This window comes from Sebastes umbrosus, chromosome 13, assembly GCF_015220745.1.
Source record: "Sebastes umbrosus isolate fSebUmb1 chromosome 13, fSebUmb1.pri, whole genome shotgun sequence".
NCBI lineage: Eukaryota > Metazoa > Chordata > Actinopteri > Perciformes > Sebastidae > Sebastes > Sebastes umbrosus.
In genome coordinates, this window is record NC_051281.1 from 11,667,578 (window position 1) to 11,693,672 (window position 26,095).

General features: G+C 40.8%; 1 protein-coding gene and 1 long non-coding RNA gene across 2 annotated transcripts in view; one reads left to right on the top strand and one right to left on the bottom strand.

The window, feature by feature from the left end:
* The window catches only part of map2 (microtubule-associated protein 2), a 98,307-nt gene that overhangs the window by 45,470 nt on the left and 26,742 nt on the right, over nt 1-26,095 (top strand). The window contains exons 4-7 of the mRNA XM_037790016.1: nt 10,792-11,050; nt 19,488-19,577; nt 21,192-21,266; nt 24,810-25,025. Coding sequence (XP_037645944.1) covers nt 10,849-11,050; nt 19,488-19,577; nt 21,192-21,266; nt 24,810-25,025 — 583 coding nt within the window. The 5' untranslated portion in view covers nt 10,792-10,848. The remainder of the gene's footprint in view (nt 1-10,791; nt 11,051-19,487; nt 19,578-21,191; nt 21,267-24,809; nt 25,026-26,095) is intronic.
* Nucleotides 584-24,815, bottom strand: LOC119500330. The gene is made up of 3 exons (XR_005209603.1): nt 24,372-24,815; nt 3,767-3,770; nt 584-595 (listed from the first exon to the last, which is right to left on the bottom strand). It is a non-coding gene; the product is annotated as an uncharacterized LOC119500330 (long non-coding RNA).

The following is a 26,095-nucleotide window of genomic DNA, read 5'->3' on the forward strand; positions in this document are numbered from 1 at the left end:
ATGATACCTGCCATATATATGTGTTACCAAATATGTTGGCTGCTTTACAGCTAAAACACTGATCAAATTTTGCTCCTAATATAATTCATACCAGATGATCCATCGAAAGTAACAACAAAAGCTGTCAAATAATTGCATCTACAGGAAAAACAAGTGACTTTTAACACACTTAGGTGTTGTACGTATGTACAAGCTATCTCTCTCTCCCCCGCAAAGGCATGTATGACCATTAGAGCTGCACAATTAATCGAAATTGCATCGAAATCGCTATATGTCTCACTGCAATTTTCAAATAGCAGGATTAGGAAAAAAACGCAATATTAGTTAAAGGTGAAATGTGTGTCAAAATACCATTTAGAATTAAATTATTTGGTGCTGCAGAGATGTCCTGACCTACACATCATGTTTTACGGAATAAAATAAAATCTTTGTTTGGTACATATCCCCGCAAAATGAAATGAAAATGAGAATAATGATGTAAAAATGATCATTCCCTCTCATATTGTAATTGCAATATCACTCAAAATAATCGCAATTAGATATTTTCAAAATTGTGCAGCCCTAATGACCATTTGAAACTAAAATGTGGAAAATACTCTTATTTAAAAAAATAAGAAGGACATGAATGTAGTCCTGATTTCACCACAGAGAAATAAAGCATTGTAGTGCACCTGTGACGGCTCGCCACGCACGAGCGAATGATGCCAAAACCTGCCAAAAACTCATACAGTATTATTGTAAGCCTGATCAGAACCACATTCATTTATTCTAAACATTTGAGATGTGGTGAATACCTGTCAGAGAGAGAAAAAGAAACATTTGCAACAAGAGAAAGAGAGAGACGGAAAGAATGCCTGTTACCTCCGCAGATGAAATGGCTGTGTGGGTGGATGTACATGTGAGTGCAGGCTGCTAGGAGCTGTGAGTGGGAAGTGGGTACTGAGTGGGAAGAGAAGAGCTGCTTTAGTGAGACGATCAGCACCAAGGCCTGCTGAAAGGCAGTCACGCTTTCATGGCTTCTCTTTGTTTTCTGCACTTGTACAAAGACAGAGTTCCAGGTAGTGAGGTCGGTGATGGATGGTGGATAAAAGTGTTTTTATGCGTGCCTGCCATCGTCTGTGTATGCGTGAATGTATGAGGGTCAGTTTCTGGTTTTCCTTCCTATTATTTTCATGCAAAATCATTATGTATTAATTTCCAAGACTGGACAGAAACATGATAGAATAGACTGAATAGACTGGACAGAAGCAGCACATTAGGGTTAGAACATGTTAGAAAAGTAGTCCTGAAGAAGAGATTCGATTTTCTGACTGATTTACATAACATTTTTTTCTGTAAATAACATCTTCCAATATTTGCTAATTGAGAAGAAATGAGATACAACAATTGCACATTGCATATTAAGACCATATTTAGTAGGGACCTGGACATAGGTGTAGATTGAGTGTGTGTGTGAGAGAACAACAGCGAGAATGGAGAATGAGAAAAATAATGTGTAGGGTTGTGACGGTTCTGAAACGGAGACCGAAACTGCGACAGAAAGACCCACGATCTCGTGTCGCGGTTCCGTCTTCCGCGTCTTCATCTGAGCTTATCCACAAGGGGGCAGTGTTCGCTAATGGATGTCTATTCACAGCACCAAAACCTGTACTGCTACTTTGCCTTAGTCACTGTCATGGACAATGTGACGCATGTTATAATTTAAGGGGTCATTTGTGTTCAATTTGTAAGCTTACGAATGGAACAAATCCCCCTTCCTCCCCAGAATAGGGTCATGGTAAAAAGAAACCAACTGTAGGTATCACTCCTCTTCGTAACCGATATGAATGAGTGAACATCAGATTGTTTCTGTTTTTCCCCAATGACGATGTCCTAACCTGCTCCGTGCGTTAGCAAATAGGCTGAGTGAAGTGTCGTTTGTTTGAAATAGCGCTCGCCCTGGCTTTATTTATGTGAAGTTTCGCGCACCTCCAACCTATTTTCATTGATCAAAATCTACGCTGACAATAACTGACATAAATCAACATCGCTTTCTCTCTATGTAGAAGAGAGTGACATTGCTTGTAGTATATCTGGACAATTTTTCGAGCTCCATTCACCAGAGTTCGCTCGTTGTATGTTAGGAAGAGGTGTGAGACAGGATGCAAACCTCAGTCTCTCTAGTGTCAAAGTCAGTTACTTTGTACGTACAACCAACCACCTTGACTTTGCTATGACAAGGTCACAATATTGCTTCTAAAGGATAGCACTCATTATTCACACAACTATAATAATTCTCTTTTTGTGAAAACGTACATATACTGTAGGTCATTTAAACAGGAAGCAACTGGTGTTTTTCTGTGTTGTACCCTCTCCTTTTCTATCAGTACTTGGGTTACAGGCTTTTAAAGGCCCATCCAGTACTAATAACATAATTCCTAGATTGAAGCTGCTAAGAGGCATTATTTTATGCTGTTCAACATCTTTTTACTTTCATGCCAAAAAATCACAAGTGTGCATATTTCTTAGATGAAAAGCCTTTGAAGCCGCATTTACAGTACACCTCCGCTACACCTCTCCTCTGAAAGCTGCCCTAATAAGGGCTTCTTTAAACAGCATCTTAACGCATGCATGAGATGAGTTCCATTTCAGGTTTTAGAAAAGGACACACGTAAAGATGTTGAGTGAAAAATATGCACTGACATGATGATTTTGATATATCAATCTAACCCTATTTGGTAATATAATCTCTACTTTTTAAAAAAATATCCTGACAAAGAAATAATGTTGCAGATAGCCTGTACATACAAGGATCTTTTTATGGAGGAATTTTATCCAGCTGTTGTGGATAAAATTACCTGACCCTGAACTACTTTGGCTCAGTTATTCACAAGATAGTCCAGTTTCTCCTGCTCCAGTAAAACCAGCCTCAGGGTTTAAAATACGCTTTCGTACATGATAGAAATGTAGAATATGGCCTGAAACAGTTAAAGGAATAGTTTGACCTTTTGGGGGAACATGTTTATTCGCTTTCTTGACGAGACTTAGATGAGACGATTGCTACCACTCTCATGTATTAATCTTAATCTCTTAACACATACAAAAATGACAATGTGCCATACTATTTTACCTTTAAAAAGTTTTTGCACTTTGTTTTTTTGCACATTTCCAGTCTTTATACTAGAGCTGGGACGATTCACCTATCTCACGATTCAATACTATCATGATACTTATGTGCCGATTCGATATGTATTGTGATTTTGAAGTATTGAGACTCTACAAGTATTGTAATTCGATATTAGGATTTACCGAATTTTTTATCACTAGTAGCGTCGGCTGATTTGACCACGGAGATGAGAGTGACGGCTGGCTGTTACCGTGATACGATAACGTTTTCTGTCCATGACAGAGTTAGCATGCAGCTTAAGCAGTGATGTCTAGCTCTGCTTTTCCTGGTAATGTGTGAAACCCAAAGTGTTTCCATACTTCCATACCACTTTGGATTTAAAATGTGAGGGTTCAGGTCGTATCCACGCGTACCTTCCTCCGTTTTCTACTTTCTCGTTTCGGCTCGCTGCGGTCGGCTGCGGTTTGTTTTGGTTGACGGATACGGAGCGGATATGAGGTCACGTTACTCAGACAATAAAAGCTGTAACTTCCTTCTACCTCCACATAGACTCAAATGAAGCAAATATATTGATTCTGGCATTGAAAATAATAAAATAAAAAGAATAATTGTGATGCATAGGTGAATCGATTTTTTTTTTTTCCCACCTCTACTTTATACTAAGCTAAGCCTCCCAGCTGCTGGCTCTAGCTACATATTTACCATACAGACATGAAGGGGTATCAATCTTCTCATCTAACTCTCGTCAAGAAAGCAAAAAAACGCTTTTCCCAAAATTGTTCCTTTAAACACGCATATGCATGTCAATCTCTTTCAAATATCTGCATGCCTATCCCTGCACATCTACAAACATGCAACCTCACACATATGCAACCTGCACACACACACACACACTTAGAGGAACTATGTCTTGCATCCCTAAGCTCCTCTCCCGCTCTCTGGCTCCTGCAGTGAGACGGCCCTGAGAGGAGAGCCCTGCAATGCAGCATCTGTGTGACTCACACACATGCACACACATACACTCACACACACACACACACAGTGAGATGGTGGCGTGTGTGAAAGTGCTCAGATCGTAGGAGGGAGATGAGGAGGGAGAGAGCAGAGCGAAGCGAAGGATGAAGCCTGATGAGAGGTGGAGGAGGAGGAGAGGGAGGAGGAGGAGTGAGTAGGAGGAGGAACAGTGACGGGAGGAGGTGGAGGAAGGTGAAGAGGGAAGAAAGAATAACAGGTGGGAGGAAGATTTATAGGTGAAAGCTAAGAAGTCAGACAAAAGACGAGAAGAAGAAGAAGACGCAGATAAGAGCCATGGAAATGACAAATGGGCTACTTAATTAGCTCGGTGATTACCTTGTCTGGGCAGAATTTTTATGGCTGATGTGTTCACAGACAGTTTATCAGTCCTGCTTCATCTCTTTAAGACGGACACACATTGTGATACATGCTTGAATTGACAGGAGAAAAACTGTCTTGAAACTAATGAAAATAAACAGGAGAATTTTTACAGCTGACAAGTTGATCTTCAGAAAACTAATTGCTATTTGTTGTGAAGAAGATGCTCTGTAGGAGCAGCCTGTAATTAGCCTTCAATCCACTGATATCTGCCAGCTCTTGCTTGATAATTTGTTAAGCTTAGATAATTCATGTTAGTCTATGAAAACTCCCAAACAATACAAAACCGTAATGCTACGACACAATTAACAGATAAACACTGTGTTTAGTCAAAGAGCTGTAACTTCCATATAAACTAACAAAACACATCAGCCTCTCATATTTTAGCAACAATACACTTATTTCTGGTGCTATTGGCTTTTATATAACAAATTCAGGTTTAAAATGTCTTGTTATTGTAACATTTTATCTGGCTTTGTGGCTTAAGAGGTATTTTGACCTTTGATAGTGGGCTGGTACTGTAGAAGCAACGGTGGGGAAGAATAGAAACTTTTAGCCTTTGAAAAAACATGCAATTGTACTTCACCAAGCTCTTCCTGCTATGTGACGAGTGACAAGTGCATTTAAGCACCAAATCAAAATTTTAAATGTTGCAGTCTGTCTCTTAATGGACTATTTTTATGTTTCAGCCAGAAAGCCCACCTGCTATTTTGAGGCCATGGGAATGGCAGTGTGGAGTCTGTGTGCTCTGTTTGGACGCTACCTACCAGTACAGTATATCTTCTCTGTTGACTGGACATCAGTTATTTTCTACGGATTGTGCCTCTTTGGGAAAATACATAGATTCACTTTTCCCTCCCTTGACAATTGCTCAAGGTTCCCTTCAGCAAGGCAGTAAACCCCCAACTGCTCCATTAGAGCAGCTCATATATTTATAAAGATTATAAATCAACAACATAGAGGCTCCATAATCTGAACCAAGAACACAAATTGTATTACTCCTTTCAACCTTGACAGGCAGCTCATACTAGATCCACTCCTTCCGTTCTTACCTTTCACAATAAAAGCCCTAGACATATAATATTCGCAGGTGACTATTTTGCGTTTTCGTGTTGTTTATTCGTCACGGCCCCGGTGTGTAAAGGCCTTTTAATGTGCAGATTTCAGGAAGTCATCATGATGCTCTTTCACCTTTCCTTTCATAAATCAAGCTTTTAAAGAAAAAAATGACTGAAAAATTGAAAATATATGTTTACCTTCGTAAGGATTTGCCTTTTTCTCAAAATAAAAATCTAAGAAAAACTCATAAATCGAAGAATTTAAAATGTATGATTTCATGTATGTCTGTGGTTTATTCATTCAGCCTCCTGAGCCACAGTTTTTAGCCAGACAGTCGGTGGAGGAAATGTATCCTGAGTGGTCTATTCTGAGGACACAGTGAAATTGCCCCCTGCAGCATCTGTACAAGGCTTTTCAGGTTTTCTGATGCAAACTTTTTTTCCAGTAATACTGCAGTAGAGCCTTGCATAAGGGTAAAAAATGCAACATATTTACTGAATTATGAACTCGCAGCGACCATGTGTTGGATAATGCAGCTTGTCACTAAGGCTGCCCCGATCGATCAGCCACCGATCCATATCAGACGATTTTCGTTCTACTTTGATCGGTGGTCTCTATAAAGTCCAATCAGAAGAGCCAAACAGATGACCCATCGATTCTGAATTGAATCGTTTTCAATACTCATTTGCCTGCTTTCTCTTTAATTAACACACACACACACACTCACATACACTGAGCCAGGCGCCGCAGAGCTCGCCACATATTTGTTAGTTGTGTCTAAACAGAGAGCGACACAAGCCAACACACACATACAAAGAGCGGAGGAGCAGAATCGCTTGATGACTGGTGCGGAGAAATTGCTTCAAATAGACGCCGTGATCAGCCTGGCCGATATTGCTTCCGACGATCGGTGATCGGCCCCAAAAATCCTGATCATTCTTGGAAATGATCAATATGCCAGTATGCAGGTGTAGGTGAAAAGGAGCAGAGATGTTGAACCTTTACACTCAGCCTACTGTGCACTCGTAACACTTTCAGGACGTGTAACAGTTTCAGGCAGTACGTGGCAGCCTGAGACTCTAGAGGCATACACTGCTTTAGTTTATGAATTATTAGTGTGCACAGTGAAACAAATGTGAACCAATAATCACTGTTCGCATTCATACATACGCACATGTTGCTTAGCAACCACTTTGATTAGCTTCGGTTGAAAACACATTTTACAGGAGAAAATGCAAGTAGCTGAAAAAATCCTCTGAGAGAAAGTATCATTTTTCTAATATAAGCATGCTTGGCATCACGACCAATTAGTGTTATTATTATTATTATAAGTACAGAGCAGTACATTTAGATCTGTAGCTAAAATCTAAATGCTAATTACACTACTGTAATACCTTAATGAGTTATGTCACTATCCAAAATGTCCAGTAGCAGCAGTGTCCGGCCTCAGCTCACTAATGAACTCCACACAGAGAGGGAGCACATGAGCACCAGCCATCCCTCTGGCTAAGTGCCTTCAGGCTTTTTGCCAAGTGCAACAGACCTGCTGTCTTCTGAGACGCTCAACGTCTAACTTTATCATATCGCCATCTCACTGGACACAATGCCTTGAGGACAGTACTGTATATTATCTGGACAATATTGTCTGGTATCCTGTGATCTACAATTTTCTGCTCTTTGCTCGTCTCCATCATTTCTTTTCTAAAATGATCTTGACAAGACCCTTCTTTTTTAGTTTCCTCTTCTCTTCTCTGTGTTATCAACCCTCTGCACTTATCTCCTCGCTACACACTTGTCATACTCACATTGTTACATTGCGCCCGAAACCAGTATTTTTTGGGATATAGAGCAAATGCATGGCATGTTAATTAGTAGGGATGAGACACTGTACTGCATTGCAGCCCCAGTTTGTGTTGCAGGCTGATGAATAAGGCGTAGTTTCACATGATAATGTTGCCTAATGCCTCTCTAATCTCTTAACCCAGCAGGCTGAGTCTGCACAATGCTTGGTAATGGCTCCAGTTGTCTTCTTTCAGGCTTTAACCCGTAAGGTGGTGCTGTTTCATTCACACACGCACAGCTCATCCTTGCCCACAAACATACAGACTAAACACGGCTGCACACAGCGGGCCTCCGGGAAGCCAGGCCACACTCCCCCCCCGCCCCTTCATGGACCACCGCTGACATCCTGAGCCCATGGCCACCAGTCAGGATGATCTTATTGGGTCTGGAAATCAGCCACAGAGCTCAAAGTGACCTTCATCCTCAGACAGACAGCAGTGCGACATAGCATTAGGACAGCAGTCTCATCTCTGTATTTTATGACTCTGTTAATATTGAGAGTGCTCTTCAATGGAGGCTCGAGCAGGGACACAGTGGCGGGACAAGCAACAGAAGGGACGGTGACAGTTAAGGGGACGATGCAAAATATACCGCTGTGGCTTTTGGACAGAGACAGCAGCGAGCATTTTATGAGGAGACCGTGCAGTGCTGTGTGCTGTGGAGTCTCTGTAGAGGCTTCATTCACACTGATGTTCCCTTCTGAGCTGAGTCATGCAAAGCTCCATTGACTCCTGACTCTGATCCATTTAGGCTGCAAGGGGGCTTACAGCCGTCACATATTCTACTCAGTTCTGCTCTATTCTTTCTCTCCGTTTAATGCTATTCTGTTCATCTGCGCTCAATCATTGTTCTATTCTATTCCAGAGGTTTTCAATCTTTTTTATGTAATGTAACCCCACAGACCTGTCAGCTGAGCTCATGTAGTCCTTCGCTGAAATCACCTGACATGTTCCAAATGTCATATTTTTGTATTGATTGTAAACTGGTTGGTATCTACCACTATTAATTATATAAAAGAGTGTTGTTATACTTTTAAAATAAAACAACTAAGTGAAATTTGGAACAGACATTCATGGTATCCTATTCTTTTCTATTTTAGTGTACTCTATTCTATTTCTTTCTCTTAGTGTGCAGACAGTGAGCAGTAGTATTGAGTGCATTGTGAAAGCAGTGACTAGTGCTCACTGTAGCAGTACCGTGGATCCAGGCTGCAGTTATTGACTCCTGTTTTCTCCAGCAGACTTCCCTTCAGTCTCTTAGTCTCTGTGGACTGCAGAGTTAAATGACAAATTGCTCCTTCACACATCCCCTTATGCACAACTACACAGGCGGCTCAGCGAATGCTTGAAGTACCACCGGCCACAACCCTCCTGCAAAAATGATGCACTGCTTTTTAAACCATTCCCAACTTATCACAGTTGTCATTTTCTCTCTCGACCCTTTGTTTCCTCCATCCTTTCACACCAAGGACACATTAATTTGATTGTTTGAAGGCCAATACTGCTTCAAATAAGCATTATGGGCTGATATCAATGTCAACATCTTGGAAGAAAGTGGAACAACGTAGGATAAATACCAAATACGATATAATCAAAATGGTCAACAGACATCCAGCTAACTCAATTGTCCACAGAAGAGGAGCAGGGCCTGAGTTAAGCACGTACACAACCTTGTGTATTGATCTTACGCTACATCAAACCCATTCATCTGTTTCCCCCACCTTCTGCCCAATGTCCTCCAAGAGATCATTGAATCTTACTGCCTGTTCCTGCCTCAGGTGATTATGTGGGTTGATCAATATTCCCCCCTTTTATTTCTGCTTGATCTCCTCTCCATGCTGTTCTGATCAATCATCTGCTCTCGGCACGGGATTTCATATTCATGTAAGGTTCTGGTCAAAACTGGAAATACTTGTTGTAGACCTCACAATACCCTTCTTCCTTTCCTAGTGTGTTGAAGTGTTGTTTTTGGAATATTTGCTGTTAGATTATCAGTAGAGATGTCGGATACCATTTTTTCCTTCCTGGTACCTATACCGGAACTTGCGGTATCGGCCGATACCGATTACCGATCTGATACCAGCATGATGAAATATAATATCTTCGCTGCTTTTGGGCTATCTTTCTGGAATTTATCTCATCGTTGGTATGTTGTTTCCAACGTTTGCTGCTGCGGGTCGGCCTTTTTGTCCCCCCTCTGCCTTGGTGAATTCGTTGTGCTCTTTCACGTGATGAATTTTCAAATGTTTATAAAATAAGATTGCTGGTGTTGAAATTGGCAACACCCCTCGAAACAGAAGCCTTAAATACTGTACATATTACCGTTTTACTTGTTGGATTTTCCACTGTGAAATATTGCCAAATGGCTGACATTTTCCTCCCTCTGACTACCTTTACCAAAGAACATATATTGCCAAGAAGTGAAAGTCAATTGTTCGTTAATTGCAACATTAGCGCCCTGCAGCAGAGCTACAATTCCACCATTTTGGACTGAAAGCGACTACTGGATGCCAATAAAACGTGGCCTAAAAAAGTAAAACAAAATAATTTCTATTCTATTTTCATATTCTATTCTATCTATTTGCTATCGAATAGATGCTATCGTCACATGACAAATTACCTGCAGTCAGTTCTTCTTCGCTGCTCTAAAACAGTAGTTGCAGTGGCAGCCATGATACATCCAGGGCGGCAGCACAGTGAAGGCTACTGTTCTGGAGCAGCGAAGAATTGATTTCCAGTTAAACAAGTTGATTTTTTTCTAGGTTAATAAATGATGGTATCGGATCTGTGCATAGACTGGCTTACTCCTCGATACCCGACACTGAATTTTGGGCAGTATCGGAACACCTCTAATTATTAGGTTAAATTGCGTCGCAAAGGCTACGTGATTCAATCTTTTTTCCCAATGCTGCAACTGGATCTTGCCAGATTGAACAGCTCCCACCTTACAACCCTTCAACCCAACGTGAGTCACACAAACCCAAGGTCTGCTCTGTTCATTTCCAGCCAGTTGTGATTTCCACCTGGGCCACTGGCTATATGAGTCATTATATACACACAAATCAATAGGGTTTAATCCAGTGGCTGTCACTTGCTCGCTAACACCCAAGGACAGTATTTCACACAACCACCTACACACACACACACACACACACACACACACACAAGCGCACACGCCCTTTCAGAATTGTTGACAGTGAAGCTGCAGCAGGGATTATGACTGACAAAAAGAGATTTGTGAATGTGACTGATGCACCGTGTCCTCTGGTCTGCACACTGTTCATTCTCCTTTATGAAACATTGCTAACGTCGCAGTTAATAACACTGACATGCCGAGTTTTGACCATGCCTTGCCTTCTCTCTTCCCTCCTTCACCCCTTTCATGTCGGTCAGCCAGAAGGAGAGACCCCACCCCTTGCCCACCCTCCCCTGCTGCTAGCTAGCACCAGCATGGCAGACAGTCGACAGCCAGAAGACGGTGCCCCCCAGTGGGACCCATCAGGGGGACAGGAGCCCACTGGCACCCATGGAGCCAATGGCTTCTCTTCCTCCGCCTACAGGACCTGCCAGCCCCCCATGGCTACGGGCCCCTACTCCGCCAGGGAGAATGGCTTCAATGGGGAGCTCACTGGTGCCCCCGCTATAACTGCAGGTAAGACACATTTATAATATTCAGATTTTTACATGTCATCAGAGGCTCACCTGGCATCTACTTGCATTTATGGATTGCTCAGATAAGAGGATGTGATGGGGTCAGTGGGCTTATTGCATTGAGGAACAACTTAATGCAAATTTGCACAGGTATAGTAAAGGTTGGTTGTGTTGGGGAAAAAGGATTTACTGTAAATTGTATAGAGATCCTATGGAAGCCTAGGAAGCAACAGTAAAATAGATGAGGCCCCAATTATGAGTCTGAATTTTGACTTAAAAAGTAATAATTTGAGAATGGTCTAGCAGCAGAGCTCAAGGCTTGGGCCCACCTCCTTCGTCGCACTCTTTCCAGTCAAGAGCTTGGAGGAATTGCAATAAACGTGATTTTCCACCATGGGTCCTCCTGGCGGCGGGGATGGGTCCCAGCACCGGAGGTGCCCGAGGCTGAAGCTCTGCAGTGAGACGCTATTGCATAATTTTGACAGGGCATCTCATAACTTTGACCGACAAAGACAATTTATGGGGGGGACATTTTATGCCTTTATTCTGCTAAAGATATGAAACGACATGCAACGAAGGTTCTCAGCAGGACTCAGACCGGGCACATTGTGGTTTATGGTTGCTTCCCTAAAACCCTCGACCACCTGGGCACCCTTAGAGAGCCACAATAATGACACAGAAAAGTGTTTCGTCAGTGAGTTATGTGTTTATGTAGTTGAACTGTAGTTGGTGTCAATCATGGCAAATCAGATCAGCTCGTCTTGTTCCCTTTGAAAGCAGTGCTGACAGTTTGCTAAAGTCCATATGAGAGTATGTCTGCGTCATCCTTCCGTGCATTGTAGGGTTTATTTGTGTGTGTGTTTGCATATGCATGCTTGTGTGTGTTAAAAAGTGTGTTTGCATGTGTAAGCTTTGTCTACGACTTTTGACAGTGTTTGTGTGTTATTATGTGATGATTTTAGGTGTGTATGTGTGCTAGATAGTGATGTGTTTGTGTGTCCTGTCTCTTCTTGTGCGTGGGTTTGCAGCACTCCGAGTCCTCACTAGAATCACATACTGTTAATAACGGTGCTATAATTAACACATAAAATCTGTCTCTCTACCCCCTTAGACCCCCCCACCCCACCCTCACTCACTCACACCCTGGAGAACAATAATGTACCGGTGGTGTAACCATAGAAACGGCTCCCCTACAATTTACTTTGCCAGGGCTTTTGTTCTTTTTCGCCTGCAGCTTACCGCAGACAAGACCATTTACTGAAGCACGCAATGACAAGAGCCCAATTAACCTCCCATCTCCCCATTATTAGGGCTTAAGTGACACCAGTTTTGAAGGCTGATAACAGTATTTTTGAGTAAATCTGCTCATTGGCATTTGACCATTTTTATGCCCTCAACGCCCGTCTTTAATTATTAAGTATCATTCAGTCTTGATCAAATTTTCTAATTGAAAGTGTTGAGATGAGTCAGAGTGATCTAACTCTTCTCAACACTTTCATTATAATTCATTATATAATAATCACATAAGGACCCTTGACTCAAGACAACACTCAAATCAGGCTGATTTGAAACTGTGGAACAAAACCTGCTATTCAGAAATTACTTTGAATCAAAATGATTATCTTTTTTTCCATTTCGATTTTTTTGGACCGTGAATAACAACCAATTATATTTCAACAAAGACAATGTTGAAAAAAATCTGTGACCAATGCTTTTTCACATTTACCGTCCTACTTGTTAATGTATTTTGTTTCTGTTGGCCTACTGTCACCACAGACGCGTCAACAAGTTTTCCAGTAAACAGAATGTGTGGGTAGACCCTTTTATCAAACCTGTAAATGTCAACAGCTATTTCTGAGTCTGCACAGACTCCGTTGTGGCACAGAACAGTAACAAAACAAACTCTGAAAGCCTTTTTATCCTTAATATTATTTACTGTATATTAAATATATTTATTGTTTATTATGTTTCATAAAGCTCAACAGTGACCGCTCACTTTTTGAATGTAAAATAAAAATGAAAATAAATCATTGCGAATGGCGACTCGCCGCCTCGGAGAAATAACTGTTGTCGATCTAAAATGAAGACGGATTCAGCAAATGCATGGCTTATTTCTTGTCTCAAATGTTTTTCAGAAACACATTTCAGTGAAATATTTTCATAAGATAGGAGAAAGCTTTTACCCTCACTAGCCGTTTGCGGGTGCAGAAAACATTCCCATGGCAACAGCAGCTTCTACAGGAGCCTAAAATATTTCAACCTCTTTGCATATCAACATTTTTTTTTTCACCCCACTGAATCCAGTAGGACAAAACCAACAACAAATGTAATCTGGTCAATTCCTGTTGGTGAAATCAAGCAACTTTTGCCTTAAACACACATCTAGTAAATAACCTGCTAATTATCCGGACCACCCCTTGTTAAAGATGACACACTTTTTATGTCAAGAGCTGTCATGACATTGCTTCAATGCATTGCTCTCTAAGAGAAATGAGAGGCTGCTTTTTAAATCAGTGGTCCGACATAATTAGCAACCGCCAAGGACCTCATGTGTTCCTCTGGGTCATTATTAGCACGTATCAAAGATATGAAAGCTGTAAACAGCCTCCTTCCAACTTCAAAGTAATGGCTTGAAACTGATATCAACAAGAAAACAGTACTTTATTCTCTGAGAGGTGGAAGCCAGGGATCTACGGCAAGCTTTAGCCCAGCATTTAGATGTAGATGTGTGCTTTCACTCCCATCTCATGGTCCTCATCAGCAAATGGACCTGAGTTGATATAAATCCTTTCAAATTGTCTCAAGAGCTTGTTCACTGAAATTGTTTTCCAGCCTGCGACAAATGTGCCATCCCTCACAGATCATGATCATGAAATCAAGTAAGATGATTACCAACAAATGTGTCCACTATTAGTAGTAACATAATTCTAAAATAATGGGTAATAATGATGCACTGCAATATAATATGGATAAAATCAATGAGTTGCCTCACACATGAAGACAAACGCTTCCTCGAGTCCAGCTTTTACAGACAGTAATATATTACATATTACATATCACTGATCATTATTAAAGATTACAGACAGTAATCTGTAATAACACATCTTCTCACCAGCTGTGTCACCAAAGCTGTGTTTGTCTGCAGAGCGTCGTGTCAGCATACTGTACTATACATTAGCAGTGGGGCAGGATGGGTGACAGAAAGGCTGATGCTGGCACTCAGTGTGCCCTCTCTCTCCCTGTGAAAAGCTCTTCAGACACAACAAGAATTATTGAAGCACAAAATTGCCCTCTTGACTTTACTTTGAGACAAAGTAGAAAAAGCCAGTCAGCCATGCTGGAAGTGGTCAAGAGAAAGAGAGATGGAGAGAGGGAGACAGAAAGAAAACAGAACTGAGTTAACAGAAATAGAAAGAATGCAAAGGGCTGTTAAGCTTATCCTGGAGAGTGGTTGGCTTGCATACATCAAGGAAGGCCTTTGTGTTATATTAGGGATATTGCATTGACTGATGTCTATGTCGTTGAGCTGACGCAAGTAACTGGGCACACTGTCAAGAAGCCTGGACATGATTTTCTGTTGTTAAAGTCCCTCCATCTCATCAGCCTGAATCAGTATGTTTGGCTGCAGCGTAGAGGAGATTTGACCAAATGAAGCTCTGGTGTGGACGCAAACAAAAAGGGACAAATCCAAAGTTTGAGGATATCTGGAATCACAACGTTGCCTCAGAGGGTTTAACAATCTGTCATATACGACACCCTCTATTCTAAGACTCAATTTGGATAAAGAAATACTACACAAAAAATGAATGAAGAATCCTCAGGAAGAGCAACAGAGGAGGGATTTTTCTTTCAAGATGGAGAAAGATATAATAGATGTTGTATATACAGGGAAGATAGAAGTGTATTTCAACTTCACCATTCAGCCTCTCCTCGTCCATTGCGGCGCTTTCATAACGAGCAATAGGAATAAATAGAAACAGGGTGTCCAACAAATGTTAAGCTCAAAACGGCGTGCTGCACAATGCTGCGTCGCTTGCGTCCAGTTAGGATGCGGTGTCACGGTCAGAATGCGCAAGAATAGATATTCGAATAATTCAAACCTAAGTTTTTTTTTGGGGGGGGGGGGTTTAGAACAAATATTTGAAAGCCATTTTTGGCCAATTTTGACAGCCCTACTCAGTTCGTGATTTAATGTGTTTGTATTAGAAAAAAATAAATGCAAAATGTTTTTTTTAAGAAATTATATTTTTGTTTCAGTAGGCAAAAAATCGAGTTAGTTAGATTCACTCCGATTCCCGTCATGTATAAAGAAAATATTGGTGTGAATGTTCAGCCATCATTTCCTGTGCTGGAGGCTGCAGACAGAGAGGATGGAATAACTACGGCATGTTCCTGGCATCTGAATTACATTGGGACCCAAATCAGTGGCCCACCGGTCTGTTGCTATGGCAACCACTTGCTTTACACATTTTGGGCGCCGGCTGGTATACCAAACGGCACTCCTGCTCTCTCCGTGCCCTCTCAGTCCTGCTGTGTGTGTGAATGTGTGTGTGTGTCTGGCTGGCTGGCTGTTGACTCGGGGCTTCCAGTCGTAGTCTCTGCTCAGAGAGGGAGCGTCCTCAGCTTCAGTCTGCCTGTCATACAGGTAATACACGCTTTTTACTTCATTGGGAGAGTGTGTCTGTGTGTATGTACGCTGTTACTGTTGATTATGGATGTAGATTCGCAGATAAGGCGCAACCTTTCTGTATATTGAAGCAGCTATTTGTGCATGTGGGTTATTCTCCTGTCAAAGCCAATGAGAGGCAGGCTGCTCTGTCATTTGACATCACTCTGTCAGAGAAATGCTGAGACAACCAGACCGGGCTAGTTGTCATCACTGCCAGCCAGCTTTGTGGACGTGACAAGGTCATTTTTTACAGTGTTGTGAATATGCATTTCTCTGGATTTGTTAGGAAGACTAAAAATCCATGATGCCTCATTGAACTCTCGATGTTGCTTTCAAATTTCTCGCTTTAAGTGTGTGTCTGGAAGAGAGACTGCATTTTATTTTTACTCTCCCGAGGCATATGCATGAAGCCTCTTAAGAATAACAAGGAGTTGCCCAGTTAGGATTTTCTCTCTTTTTTTTTTTGCATTTCAAGACTTTTTAAAACATTACTTTCATCAGTTTTAAACTTGAATATGTGCTGTATATTATTACAATAGATTAGCCTAATTTGTGAAGAACTTAATGCAGCAAAGGCTGCATTTCTTGAATGTTACCGACACTCAAATACTGAACGTGAAATGAAGGCTGATACAGATGGAAAAATATTTTAAATTACAAAAACATTGCTTAAAATCCTTATGGGATTCAGATTACTTTTATTCTTTTATTATTTATTTATTATTAACATTATTATTTATTTACTTTTATTCATACATTTAGAAATTTAATTTATTATCATTTTTATTTATTTATATTTTATTATTATTACCATTTATTTCTCTCTTTTGTTTTTGAATAGTAGTGTTTTTCAATTTACAATAAAAAGCATGATTTTAAAAATAGAAAACTTGGACAAAGAGAAAATGCCCTTTTTAGAACATGATGAGTCAGGATTAGTACACTAGCCACATATTTTTCATCAGGTCATTTCTCCTTATCCTCCATTTTACACTCCACCACTAAGCATCACAATTGTCCTTGGTTACGTAAGTGTGCACTTACTGGATAGCTGAACCTTTCCTTGTTCACCACCCCAATGCTGTCCCTCCTCACCGGCAGCTGGTCAGAAATGTCGTGACTTATTTCAACTGCATCATTTTGCTTTGCTTCCCCTATTCTATGGTAGTTTTAGAATAGCTTCTTTGAGTGTTTACGTCTTGCTTTGAGATATTTTGAGACTTGCCTTGGACACAACCAGAGCATATTGTGATTTTTGTGCCATGCATTCGTTTTAAAAAAAAAAGTAATTCCCAGGGTTTAGGAATCTGTCCAGTACTAACAGATTGATAACATTTTGTTAGTCCTCAGGCACAGGCACCCAATTTGGAAATGCTGTCTCGCTCAGAAAATGGAACTGTTCACATAAATCTGGACCGTTATTTGACCCCAAGTCTAAGCTATAGGGGCTGTTTTTAGTTATTTGATGTCACAACCATCGATTGCGTTTGACATTGACACCTCTCAGCTCTGTTTTCCAGATTTGGAAGAAAGGGTTTTTGCCTGGAAGCAATGAATAGGTGGTACATGTATATTGCACTTCGCTATTGAAAATGGGAAATGGCTGCTTTGAGTTGGTGAGTGGGCTGTGTTAAGTGTTCCCGGAAGAAGAAGTGTGTATATGTGTGTGCGTAATTGCATGTGTGTGTATGCCTGCCAGCTTGTTTGTGTTGATGTGTGGGCGAATACCGAATAGAAAAAGGTCCTGAAACAGCAGCAGTAAAAGCATCACACTGCCACCCAATCCCACATAACCACTGCTAATATGCAAATGAGGGTTGGTTTGGTTAGAACTCTACAGTTCCCTCTGCATGCAATATTTAAACTGATAGATACAGACAGATGTAAGCTTAAATGTAGAAACTGTAGACCAGTTTGATATGGTGTCCCTGTTGGGGCAACATTGATGAAAAAGTAATGTTTCTACATGAAAACACATGCGTACATCAGACTGGAGTTACCGCACAGAAGCAAAGCAATGTGCTGCTGTAGACGGGGCTGCCAGCAAAACTTATTTTAGTTACCTAAAAGAAAGGCTCACCTAAGAAAATCGATATCAGTTTAAGTGTACACTGTATGTAGAATATTTTCACTGCTTTACCTTGCCGTCAGACAGCCCTTTCCGACGGGGAACTGAAGCCGTTGTATCTACTGTATATGCTCTCGCCAAAGCCACCAGATTCCATTAAAAAAAACTGTAATTTTGTGGTGAATCCGAACTAACCAAAATCACACAATAACACAAACAAACTAATCAATCGAGGCAGCGGTAGACCAGCAACCCCCATGTTCTGCGAAGTAAAATGACTGTTTTCATCAATGGAGTCTGGTTGCTTTGGCGAGAGCATAGGATACAGTTTCAATTCCCCGTCTTTAACATAGACTGTATAGCTGTCTCACGGCAAGGTAAACTGGCAAAAATATTCTAAATATATCCTACGCTTAAACTGATATTGATCATTTTAGGTGGCTAAAATACATTTTGCTGCCGGCCCCGTCCACAGCAGTACATTGCTTTGCTTCCATGCGGTAGCTCTGGTCTGTTTCTCCAAACTGGGCGTGTGCCAACCGTCATCTACTGTAGGTAATACACTGACTATGGATAAGTCCTTCATACAACCCCACTTCAAAACACCCAAACCATCCCTTAAACGCTTTCTCTTTCTTTGAAATTCACCTTCTCTTTGCTCTTGTTAGGTGTCAGTTTGAGGCTTTTCCTACTGTACTATCCTCATTCAGCTCCCGCTGCCCACCAGTGTCAGACAGCCAGTCAGTGTTGACAGCTTCTATCCAAATGTTGACACTAGTGTTGTAATGAAGAGTGTAAATCTCATTTTACTCACATTGTCTTGCAAAAGACTGAATTCAGTATTGAATTTTATGAATGTTAACTATCTGCAAGCGGAAATTGCATTTCAGTGTCACCTTGAGTAGATAAAAGAGGAAGAAGGAAAATTGAATCTGCAGTCTGGCTGCTCACAGTCCACTGCCGTCACTCAAACAGGCTGAACATATTCACCAGCATCAAACAGCACACTTTATCTCTGTTTCGGTCCAGGGACCTTTGTTGCATGTCATACTCTCCATGCATTTTGTCTGTAACAAAATCTTGAAAAAATGCTGATACAGTTGGATTCAGCCCAGATTGGATGGTTTTAGTATGCATTAAAGTATTGCCTGGCAGTAGCTAAACAATTCAGGTTTCATTTTTAGTCTGCACTTGTTTAGGGATGCTGGGTTTCCATAGCGACACTCTGAGCCTTCACCAGCAGCCCTAGAATCCCTGCAGTTATGGTAACAATTTCAGCTCCCTCACACTGGCTTTCATCACAGGGTTTGATGACATGATTCAAAATACAGTAAAATGAAAGGGACGGAAGATGAGATTGTTTTCAGGTTTTAGATGATATATCCCATGAATTTTGACTGAGCTGCATACTGTCCTGAAGACAATTTTATTCATACTGTATAACCGAGTATCATAAATCACAAGTTCTGTCCTTTTTGACCCTCGCTTCGGATAAGGAAACATCCTGCTTCACATTCTCACACAGTTATTTCACAGATTGAAACCTGGAAGCTGTCCAGTAAAAACCACAGTGCCCTGATGAACTGGAGCAGCTTGGGATTTGCTGCATCATTTTTTTCCTGCCAGTATGGGGATTTAAACCAAAATGAATTCCTTAAACTTTTAAATATGCTGTTTATATATACTTTTGTCTGTGTTCAGAGCAAGTGTCAGCACGGATCGTGCAGGAAGTGACAGCAGAGGCAGTGGCGGTGCTGAAAGGAGAGCAGGAGACTCAAAGGCTGCCATCAGGTAAGCCAAACACTCACACATACTTAACACGCACGCTTACAGAACGCAGCTTTCTTTCATCCAACTGTCAGAGGGTGCTGGAGCCTAACCGCAACACCCATTCATTTTGCTACTTAAATATTACACCTTTAATGTTAAAGGGTGCTAAATGCGAGATTGGGAGCATTTCTGATGCCTCTGCGCGGCTCTCAACATGGCGATGGCTGAGCCGGCGGCTCGCAGTTAACAACAGCGCTAACAGTGGAAAGAAACCGGTGCCATTGCTAACATATAGATAAATAAAAATATAAGTTAGAATTTCACTCACCCAAAAAACTGGAGCACAGACTTCTTCAATCAGTCAATCAATCCCAGCTCCTTTTTTCTTAGTGTGCTCTGTTCTGTCAGTTCGGTATATCGAAAAAGAGTCACAGTTGAATGTCGCTGACTAAAAGTATGCATGGCCAGCCTGGCTATGTCAACAAAGCAACACACAAAGAGAGACTTCATTCTCTGCTCAGGTAGACATTACTCTTCTATATCTTTACATAGAAAAATAGTTGTTTGCTGCTATGTTAATGCTCTGGATATCCTATAGAGCACCTCTAAGTCAAGACGCTAGTCAAACTACATGATGAGACAACATATCACACACACACAAGCCAGGTCTGTCATTCAAAACGTTTTTTTCCCCCTTTTTTATCATGGAAAGACAGCATATTTACAAAGTAAACAATCATTCCCGGTAAGCATACACCAAGCTCAGCACAGAGGAGATGATAATAATCCCCATCCCCATGTGGACCCATAGACCTAAAACCTCCAACTGTGGTTTGCAGAGAGTGTTACAACAGGGTGTCTGGGTGAGCAGGGCAGCAGCAATATTGCTGAGCATTGTAAACTTGAAAACACCACCGTATTGCAAGTAGTGCATACAAGATGTGTTGCAGGGAGAAGAGTATGTCACATGTAAATGAAAATGTTTTACTCAGATTTTATGCATATGGCGGTATGTTCTTTTTACTATGACAGTTTTTAAAAATTGCCATATATCCCCTTGCTTAGTATTGCAATATATTGATTGGTAACCCCTGTATCATATGTGTCGTACAGCCCTTTTAAGCCTTTGTGGCTCCAGAAGGATCTGCATGCAATCAGATAAATTGCCTCAAGTGATGTCACTTAAGTCAGCTTTGCCTGTGGCTGAAGACTACAAGATGAAAATAAAAATAATCATGAATGTGGAGTTACCAGACCCCTGTAGCCGGCTCAAGGCTTCATTACCTACAGACATAACACACCCGAAACTTTGACTAAACTGTCGGTGACCGAGTAGCATTGTGGGTAATGTAGGTCACAGGTTTTGACAAGGAAGAAGATGATATCTCTGGTTCTGCTGCATCAGTTTTAAACTGACCATCCGACAATGTTTGCAATTTAATTCACTGGCAGCTGATGGCCAGCATGACGGGGTTGCAGAGGTTGAGTTGTCCTCCTTCTTCTTCAGCTTTTGATGATAATACGGTTTCTTCAGTGTTGGTCTAGCCTAGTGAACGGCCGCAGATGCTCAAAATCCTTTACAATATGTGATTTATATTATACTGTTTCTTCCTCTTCCTCTATCTCCGTTTATAGTTGAAGACACCACAAATCTGCCTCCCTCTCCTCCCCCCTCACCTGCTGCGGAGCACTTTAGTCCTCTGGAACAAGGTAGGCCAAGAATATGATAAGTGTTTTATAAGAGTATGTCTCTAATGGAGGAGATTGTGGTTTCCTTCTTTTCCCTGACTGAAGCCCTGGAGTGGTCGCAACCACATTGCCGTACTGATGTTGGTTGGCTCTGGGGCTACTTTAACCGCCCCCTCTCTGGACATGCCCCACATACAGGGGGCAAAAACCACACATTGGTACCCGTTCAGGAAACCTGTACACACCAGAGTTGCTAAAAGCAGGAACATGTTCTCCATTTTTTCAGACATACATTTCTTCTTAAATCCTGCTTCCTCCTCATCGTTACACCTGGAAGAGATACAATTTGTATCTTCATCGTCATCGCCATTTTTCTCCAAAAGAAAGAAGCGCTCACTTGCATGACCACCTTGTTACAACAAGTGCACTCTTGTTTTATCATCCTCTTCTTCCATTTCCCTTTCTAACATCCACACCTCGTCTTCCCACACACTAATATGACAGCCAATTTAGGTAAAACCTCCAACTTGTTGTTGTTGTTCGTCTTTTTGGTTGAATTATCTCTTTTGTTATGCATGTCTAATCGTGGTGTTTTCTTGTGATTGTCCCGTCAGTCTTTTTTGTATGTGTGGTTTTTATTTTGTATGTGGCTGTGGCTACAGATAGGAGTTTTAGCTCTACTAGCGTTACTCGAAGACATAGCTGCCCAAAGCCAAAGACTGAAACCTAGGAACGAAAATAAGGCGTAAAAATGAACTAATATGATGAAGCCACTACGAACTGTAGAAATGCAGTCTAGATGAACTGAATCATCTCGGTAAACTAGTTAGCCTAGCTGATCATCCAGTCTCAAATAAGGCATATTTGCATATAGCTAAGTGTGTGTGCGTGTGTGTGTTTGTGTGTGTGTGTGTGTGTGTGTGTTAGCTATCCATTACAAGACTATAAATGCAATGCTCATAAATGACGATAAAAATGTTACCTTAATTTTTTTAAATATATATGTACAGTGGAAACCGCTTATAGTGATCACGTCTGTCCGGTTCAAATTGATCACTATAAGCGGATAACTATAAACCCTCACCAAGGGCTCTCTTGGGGTGAGGCTTTGCAGACGAACGGCGTAATTTGCCGAGGCTCGTCTCCTGTCGGTAGCAACATGGAGGGAGGCGGGCACCATTCGTCTGCATGTGCTGCCGCCACTGCAGAGGCGCTGAGCCGTTGGAGGATCTGCAGAGTTTCACTTTGGGGGCATTATGTGACCAGGCATTATCAATCCACTTGATGAGGGCGGCTTCGAACCACAGGTGCTTTTCCCCGTGCACATTTGTTTTTGATTCAGAGGAAATTACTTTCTTTTTGACATCATGATTTTAATGTGCACGCTGCGCCAGCCTCAGGTAGCCAGCTGGAAAGCAGTCGGTCCGCGAGACAAAGTATCAAGGGAGTAAAGTAAAAAACAAAACAAAAGTTGAATTAACGTTAGGCTAACGTAATTTTTTATTTTTTTTCCATTATGCTGTCATGTATGAAAAGACCCAAAATGAGCACTGTAAGCAAACTACTGGATTACTATAAGTGAATTGATTCTGTCTCAAGCTTTTTGATCCATATAAGCGGTTGATCACTGTAACCATGACGACTATAAACGGTTTCCACTGTATACCTTAAATTTATAACGGAATTTGCTTTTCTTTGCTTTTCAATTTTGCCTCTTACAATTGTGATACAGTTTGTTCCTTTATCTTTGACTTCTAAATTGTAGTTGTAGGTGCTGCTGCCTGCAACAAATGGTTGTACAGTATAACTAAATGTTCAATCTGCTTCATGCTTGGCCTTTGTCTTCATGTCTGCACAGTCTGCAGTCTGGCTGCAATGTAATGAGGAGAGTCTGTAGATGGGTCAGCCATAAAGCACCAAATACAGATGGTCAGTTGTGATAACATTGTGTTTCGTGTACAGTATAAGAATTAAGGTCGGATTTAGGTCAGGTTTCTACAGAAGGTGACAGTGTTGTGTGTTCTTGACCAGATTGAGTGGAAAAGAGGTTTAGTTATTTGGGTGTTGTTGTATTTGTGGTCTTGGTACCTAAAGGCTCAGTCGTCTCATGACCTTAGAGATGTTGTTCTTTTAAATATGACTTTTTAAACTACACATAGGTTTTCTCCTTGTTCTTGAAAGAGGATGAGATGTCTGTGAGATTTGTATAGGTATGGAGGTTTGTTCATGTAGTGGCATTGGCAAAACACACGTTACTGATTGTGTTACTACTGCTGTATTAGTATTATAACTGTTGTTATAAGTGTCTGTGTTGTACGTCTTTTATTAGTCATCCATACGTGAAGCAGTTTGTATTGTTATCTTCCTCGAATGATGCAATATACTAATCTTGTTTGTCCCAGAGTTTGGCTGCCCCCAAAGCTTTGTCACCTTTGAGTTGCTCGTCACTGTCTCCTTGTCAATGTCCCGTGTGTTATGTTTCTCTTGCTCACAATCAAGCTTCGTCTTCTTCTCGCATTCCCCTCCCTGGTGACTCTTTCTGTTTTTGTTACCTATTTTAAATTTGTCTTTTTTGTTGTCGTCATTTTTTTCCTCCTCAATCTTTATCTCCCTTCTAACTGCAAAAAATGTCCATCTTAAGAAGTAACTTGACCTACTACTAATACTAATATATATTTTATTTTTACTTAACAATATGCTTAATCTCATTTTATTTTATTTTTTAAGTCAACATATTTATTTTTATTTTTATTTTTATTGTTATTATTATTATTATTATAATAATTATTATTATTATTATTATTATTATTATTATTATTATTATTATTATTATTATTTTCCCTTGTGACCATGTCACGGACACCCTGCCATGCTCTGCATTTGATATGATGACTTTGCCACATCTGCAAAGAACTCAATAGAAAAGATTTTGGGGGGGAAAAAAGAAGTAACTTTAGAATTTATCTAGTAAAGAACATGGCAATCATTTATCATTTCCCACTGGCCCCAGTTGAACTACTGATTTAGTGTGACCTCCTATCGTCTCACAGCAATAACTTCCAACTGGGGATCTAAGCCAGAAAAAAAAAAAAAGATAACGATCATAAAGTGCTGCAATGGCCCTACTTAAACATTTCAATATAAGATACTATGCTTTACTATACTATGCTTCCATGATATGTTTTACTTATATTTTCTACATAATTTAATTCTGCATATCAACAGATGCCAAAAAGTTTAAAAAAAATTAATACACAAAGCAATGGTGCGGTTGACTGGCGTCGAAATATTTTTATCTAACTATGAAAGTTGTTGATTTTTTTGTTTGAAAAAGTCCTTATTGAAATATGTAAAGAACCGAAATTGCCAAACCTCTAGATTGGAAGACTCAATATTATGTCAGATCACCTTTAAGATGGACATTCTTTGGCGCGTCTCCATTTGTTTTTGTTTACTTCTTCCTTTTCCTTCTTTTCTATCTTTTCCTTTCTCTTCGCTCTCTCTTTCAGTCCGTGTGTCCAGATTTCCCTGCAGTTCTTCTCCTTGTGTCTGTCTTGTTTGTAGATGTAGGGGATGAGGAGGAGGCGGGCCCTCTCCGCCGCTTCCAAAATTCTCGGGAGAGGTGCAAGTTCCTCGCCCCCTCCATCTCAGTTTCCGTGCCCGAGGACGACCCCTACCACTCCGACGAGGAGTACTATGAGCACCCGTTGTTCAGCCCAGAGTGGACGCACTCGGGTTCTCGCCCCACAGGGCAGGCCGTGGCCTTTAGACAGATTGAAGGTGAACCACGCATGGTTCCTCTTTGCCATTCCCCCCCTCCATTCCTCTCTCTCTCTCACTCTGTTTCTATCCTTTCTCTTTTTAACACCAATTTCCTCTCCTTCTGTGATTTGACCTCCTACCTCCATCCCTCCCGTCCTCCCGTCTCTCCGTCCGTCAGTTCGTCTCTTCGTCTGTCCTTGTGTGTGTTCGTGTGTCCTTGTGATGTTTGTTAGCTCAAAATCTGAGCAATTTCATATTTGTTTAACAGTCATATTTTCTTTTTTTCATTTATTTCACCCAAAGCCATTGCTACCTGTGGTTGTCATGCAGTTAAGTCCAACACATAGCAGTGATGTCTCTAAAGTAGGATTCACTCAATGGACATAATACAATACAGCTCTCATCAGGAAGACCACATGGCCACCAAGGTATACTTTTGGAACATAAAGTAATGTCAAAATGGCTTTCATGAATATCTGCACAAATTCCTCAACACCAATCATCTCCCAGAGTTGTGTTTTGGTTAATTCCTCAAGATGACCCCTGACCCCCTTAATTATGATGTACCATGTGTACCAAGCCCCCCCTACTATCTAAGAAAAGCTGAGCCCCCCGACGTCATCACCCTAAAGAATAATGACAAATCATTGAACAAAATCCTCAATTTTAATAAAGTGATTCAGTGTATTAAATGAGCTAAATTAGTATTTTTTTTATTAAATCAGTTGATTTAATTTAATTGCATATAACTCGTCAGTTTTGTCAACATAAATAAAGCGATGACGGATTTGCTAAGCAAATGCAGATATATAATATGATCTTTTTTTAATAACAACTTAACTAATTTACTAAAAAAAAAGGTTAGAGCCAAAAAAATTTTTTTGTTATTGTGGTCAAAGGAATTTATGGTGTGGTTAGATTGCTGCTAGACCGCCCCGTTAATACAGGTGCGGACCTCCCGTTGTGTTTGTCAAACGGGAGCACATATAGTTTTTTGACCACAGTGAAAATGTTGTTTTTGAAAGGCTAAACGCCAACAAGGAGTGAAGCAGAGTATTTCGTTAGACTTTGCCACTAAGTAGCAAATA